The sequence below is a fragment of the Alligator sinensis genome, unplaced genomic scaffold, assembly GCF_000455745.1.
Source record: "Alligator sinensis unplaced genomic scaffold, ASM45574v1 scaffold647_2, whole genome shotgun sequence".
NCBI lineage: Eukaryota > Metazoa > Chordata > Crocodylia > Alligatoridae > Alligator > Alligator sinensis.
This window is the reverse complement of record NW_005841832.1, coordinates 4,346,924-4,352,429: the sequence shown is the minus strand read 5'-3', so window position 1 is coordinate 4,352,429 and position 5,506 is coordinate 4,346,924. Positions and strand designations below refer to the sequence as shown.

The 5,506-nt window shown below is 56.2% G+C and overlaps 1 protein-coding gene across 2 annotated transcripts; it reads right to left on the bottom strand.

Annotated features, from left to right (window-relative positions):
• Positions 1–1,413: 1,413 nt before the first annotated feature.
• Positions 1,414–5,489, bottom strand: LENG1 (leukocyte receptor cluster member 1). Of its 2 annotated transcripts, none has more exons than XM_006014973.2 (4): positions 4,334–5,489; positions 3,490–3,672; positions 2,368–2,639; positions 1,414–2,081 (listed from the first exon to the last, which is right to left on the bottom strand). In XM_006014973.2, exons 1-4 carry the CDS (start codon positions 4,463–4,465, stop codon positions 1,865–1,867), a joined length of 804 nt encoding a protein of 267 aa, XP_006015035.1. In that variant the 5' UTR covers positions 4,466–5,489; the 3' UTR covers positions 1,414–1,864. The 2 variants fall into 2 exon arrangements, with proteins under 2 accessions (XP_006015035.1, XP_025052872.1); XM_025197087.1 differs by having other exon boundaries at positions 3,490–3,689; positions 4,334–4,459.
• Between the last annotated feature and the right edge of the window lie 17 nt (positions 5,490–5,506).

Below are 5,506 nucleotides of genomic sequence, written 5' to 3'. Positions count from 1 at the left end.
GACGGATCCGCCTGGGCGGGGCCGGGCAGGGAAGGGGTTTAAAATATTTTTCGTAAGCCTATTTTCATTTTGGAAAATATTTATGAATAAATAGTTTTATATGATGTCTTCTCACGCAAGAAACGGGGGAAAAGGAAAAAAAAATGTAACAGTCACCCGGCCACTTTTCTTTCTGCGCCACGGAGAACATCAGCAAGGTAAGGGGGGCGGGGGCTGGGGGATATAAGGGCTGCTGCAGTGCCTCAGCTGGGAGCCAGGATACCTGGGTTCTTCCAGCTCTGGGAGGGAAGGGGGGTCTGGTGGGTTATAGCAGGAGGGCTAGGATGCCTGAGTTCTTTGTGCTATCAACTGAGTCAGGACGCCTGGGTTCTCCTGGCTCTGGGAGGGCAGGAGGGCCAGGACAGGAGGGCCAGGACACCTGGGCTCTGTTTGCTACGTCTTGGAGCTGTGAGAGAAATAGGAATTCTACCTTCACCCCACTTCCATGAGTGCACTCAGTTGCTGGGCTGTCAAGCCTAGTCCAGGGCAGAGCTTATTTTGGTCCTGAAAATACCTGATGCAGAGGGATCCCGTACTACAGGTGATAGAGGTGGTACATGCTGGGAGAGGAGGCCTTGACAACCCCCACTCCACCTTGCAGGTGACAAGGTACATTCCTGGATTGGGGGCTGCATACTGTATCCCCACGATAGGTGGCAAACTAGTATGTTCCAGAGTGTCTCTTCCCTTCCCTTGCCTAGATGGCAGCCTGGTGTGTTCCCTGAAGGGGTGGGGTGCTACATCCCAGGCAGGTGACTGTCCTTGCAGCCCCGCCTGGCTGAGGGCCCTGCCATGGGTCCTCTGGGGCTGTAGTCACAGGCTTTGCCCAGGGGGTAGAAGGGTTAGTGTCAGCAGTTTCAGGACTTCTACTGCCCCCCACACCTCCGCTACTCTGCCCTGCCTGAGGAGGGCTGGTGCTGTGGGCTTCTCTCTGGGGAGGGACCAGGCTCTTGCTTCTCTCCCTGCACCTTGGCCTCAGGGGCCTCTTCTGTTGTGTTCCCTCTGTTAAACTGCACCTTATGCATCTCTGCAAGGTACCAGGTGCTGCATGGTGACAACATGGGTCTGTGGGCACAAGGTAGTACCTGGTGCTCCTACTGGAAATTGCCTCTCTCTTGGTATGATGGAACAGCTGGGGGTGGGGTGGGTGCAAGCTGAGAAACCTGGTGCTCCAGGTCAGGAGGATCTAGCAGAAGCTGGCCCTCATTCCCTCACTACGTGCCATGTCCCTTTCATTTAGAATTAATCAGCAGGGAGCAACAGAGCCCATCAAACCCCATTCCCCTTTGCTAGGTGAAAATGAGACCCTTGTCTCCATTCACTGACCCCCTTGCCAGTCCCTGGTTCTCCCTCCAATGCCAGCCAGAAAACAAATCAAATTGGACACAGCCTTTATTAGTGCACAGGTCTGTAGCTACAACCCTGGCAGCTCCTGTACTGCCAGGGCTTGGAGGTGGCAGCTGGAACTCGTTTGCTTCAGCTCCACCACCAAGGGGTTTGTTTTTCCTTCCCTCCTTCCAATTGCCTGCTAAAACATGAGGCCTGTGTCCAGTACATAGTGCCCCTGCAAATCCTCCATGCACCTAAGAAGGGGCTTCAAAGTCCATGGAGGACCAGAGGGACTCCCCACCTGCCAGTCCAGGGGGGCATTGCTAAGGGGAGGTGTAACAAAAAGGACCTCCTGTGTCCTTGGAACAGAAACATCCTTGTGGTTCGAAGGGCTGGAGCCTTCCCATTCTCTGTCCTCGGAGCCCTGGCCCTGCTATAATGCCTATTCAGGCAGTTTCATGTCTAGAGCGCCAAAGCCCCCATTCTGCACCCCAGCTCAGCGCTGCTCCTCCCGGTCCCAGGGTTTCCGGGCCAACTGTGGGTTGAACTGAGAATTGTAGCAGCGTCTCCTGTCATCCATCTCCACTTCCTCCCTGCAGCCGACTGACCCTCCCCACGTCCCAGCCAGCAGGGCTTCTGCCTTGGCTCGCTCTGCCTTCTCTCGCTGCAGCCGCTCCTGCCTCAGCTCCTCCAGGGAAGTGGGGCCAGAGGTCCTGGGATAAAAAGCAAGGGGTTAACATCCTCCTGACAGCTGGAGTGAGGGCTGGCTGGGAGCAGAAATGGTATGCAGGACATGAAGAGGGGAAGGGAAAGCAGTACAAGACTTCCCACTTGGCCTCCCAACCCTCATAGGGACAAGAGAAAGGAGTGACAGGCTGTGGGCTGTAGGCCCTGTGGCCTGAAGTTGCTGGCATAGGTAGGTAGAAGTCTACAGCACAGGCCCAGCCCTGCTCCAGTAAACCGAATACCAGGATCTAGCCCTGCTCATGTCCCACTCACCCCACTCCCTTCCTTTCCTCTTTCCGCCTGTCCTTCTCCTTGTGCCTCTTCTTTTCTTTCTTGTGTTTCTTTTGTTCCCCTTTCTTCTTCTGCAGGTACTTCTCCATCTCTAGGAGGGGGTCCAGCTTCCCCTTCAGCTTCTCATCCCTGACCATGTCAGCTGCCTCCTTGCTGCGGTCTGGGGCCTCCTGGTACCAGGGTGGGTTGGTCTGGGCCTCAGCTGAACTTTGTCCCAGATATGTCAGCAGCCCGATGGCCTTCTCCTGGCGCTCCTGTGCATGGGAGGGGTATTCTCTTTAAGTGCGGCCTATGGGGGTGGATACTCCCTCCACTGGCCTCAAGGCCTGAGGCCTGTACTCAGGAGATACAGCTCTAAGATTTTGAGGGGTAGGGGATGGACACACCAGGGTGCAAATGCTGTGGGGCCATGGCTACGCACAGCTGTAATCAGGGCAGGGGGATGGACAGTGGAGTCACATCCCTGCCCCATCAGAGCCCCAGAGTGGTATGCTGGTATGGAAGAGCTTCCATATGAGGAGAACTAAAGAGCTAGGCCTGTTCAACTTAAAAAGAGAGCTGCATGAGGGGGGATATGAGAAGGGTTTACAAAATACTAAATGGTGAAAAGAAAGTAGACATGGATTTATTATTTGCTGTCACTCATGATACAAGAACTAGGGGTCACAAAATGAAAGTGGCAGGCAGTAAGTTTAAAGGAACCTCTTTTTCACACACTGTGCAACTCAAGTTGAGAACCCATTGCCACCAGATGTAGTGGAAGCTGACAGCCACATTAAAAAAGCAACTGGACAAGTTCTTGGAGGGAAAGGGCAGCAGTAGCTATTGAGCCTGGGAGTTAGCAATATAGCCTGTGAATCAGAGCTTCCTGGACCTCAAATGCTGGGAGGCTGCAAGCAACAGAGGAACAATGGGAAAAGCCCTAGTCATGCCCTGTTTACTCGTCAGCATCTGCACTCTGCCTGCATGATGCAGGGGACTGGGCACAATGCACCTATAGGGTAACCCAGTCAACGGCAGCTCTTATGAGTGGGGGCATCCCATCCCCACAGGTGTCCAATCAGGTCCCCTGGGGCCTCAGATGTGCCAACCTTCTTTCATTACCTTCTCCTTGAGCTTCTCCTCCTCATACTCCTTGTTCCCTGCCTTGCTGCCCTTGCCATCCTCCAGGTCCCGGAAGAGGTCGATGTGATGTGGCTGCTCACTGCAGAGGGCCAGCTCCGAGCTGCCATTGGGCTCCGGCAGGGCCAAGAGCCGTGCCTTCTTCCTCAGGAACTTGGTCCGTGCCTGCAGGGGGGACATGGCTGTCAAGGGAAGGATGGGGGTTCAGGGCCAGGACTTGCAGGACTCGTTCAGTGCTGGGCCTTGGGGAAGGGGGCCAGCCCCAGGGCAGCTGGGGGGTACTACTGCTGTGCATAATAAAGGCAGCAGGGATCTGGGCTGGGATTCCACAAATTCATGTCACCCAAGGGCAAGGGTAGCTGCAGACACAGAGGAGGCAGCGTGGAGCCCACAGGGCCCTGGGGTTCTTGTCCAAGGGGGGAGCTGAAATCCACACTGCTGGAAAAAGGAATGTGGCCCAGAGGCCTCCCCCTCCAGCCCCAGTGGGGGCATTTCCTGGGGAAGGATCTTTTCCTTGCCCTCTGCCCCCAGCTGGAAGCGGTACAATCTAGCTTCTTTCTCCTCTCCCCCTGCCATTAGTACAGTTTATTCCACTTTTCTTTTATCCTCCACGCAATTCAGAAGTGGTTCAAACCAGCTCCCCCCTCGCCGCACTTTAGTCCCCAGCGATTTTCTGCGCCCCGCCCCCTCGGGAAATGGTTTGGCTCAGATTTCTGCTCCTAACATCCCTCCGAAATGGTTTAAGGCACGAGCCATCTGAGTCACGTGACCAACCCGCATACCCCGGGGGGGGGGGCCCGAGCTCCGCGCCTGCGCAGTGACTCACTTCCTGCTCGGCCAGCAAAGCCCGAGCCTGCCGCTGCTGCCGCTCATCCTCGGCCTGGGCCTCGTCCCGCCGCACCCGGGCCACATTGTCTTTGTTTCGCACGTGCCAAGACTTCTTGGGGAGGATATTCATGGCTGTGCCGCAGGTAGGCTTCTCTCGCAGCTTCCGCTTCCGGATCACGAGCCCACTGGCTGATTGGCTTACTGTGTTCTTTATCTCATTGGTGCACTAAAGACCGCCCCCCCTCGGCGCGATGTCTGATTGGCTGCAAGGGATCCCGCCCTCGCTCTCTGATTGGAGCGCAGAACTGTGCGTTCCTTGATTGGTGCATGATTATCCCACCTCCCCCCACCAAATTCGTGCCTGCCCCAGCGTGCGTGCTGATTGGCCTGCGGAAGCCTCCTCCCTCCCACCAAGACACTGCCCCTTCTCTCCTCACACCCACTTAACTCACCTCCCTATCTGGATTGGCTTCCTCACCTCCCCCAGCCTCCTCGTCCCTGATTGGTGCACCAGAGCCACGCCCCCTGACGCTGAGCCCCTTGATTGGAACCACAAGACCAAACCCCACCCAGAGCCATGTAATTTCTGATTGGATCCTACTACTCCTACCTGTTCACACCTTCCTGGCTCCGTCCCCACGTGAGCCCCCTTCCACCCTGGGGCCCCTAGGGTGATCACTCATTCCCTGCCAGAGCCAGGTCATGTACATACATATGTGTGCACATGTGCCCACGCCCACCAAACCTCCCCTTCAGTGTCCTTCCCTCCCAGAGGCGTGAAGGCTGAGTTGCGGCGTGGTAATGCCATGGCATATCCCATGGAGTGGCAGTACCTGTCCTGGCGTAGCAGCCCAGTAGCGCACCCCGTGGCAACCCCAGGGTCCTAGAGTCCTTCTCTCCCCTTCTCTCACTGCTCCCCTACCACCCGTCTCTGCTGGTGACGCTTGGCCCCCAGCAGCTCAGGAGCCCACAGAGAGCCAGGGATTCTCCCATACGCCGTGGCCAATTGTAGGGGGTGGAAAAACACTCTGGTTGACAGAGAGAGAGAGAGAAAGCTGTCATGTGATTGGTGAAGCTGGGGCGGTGATGCCCCTGGGGAAGGAAAGGCAGGCGTAGGGGTACAGAGTCCAAGGAAAAAAATCTTGGGGACCATTTTCTGCAAAGAGCCGCA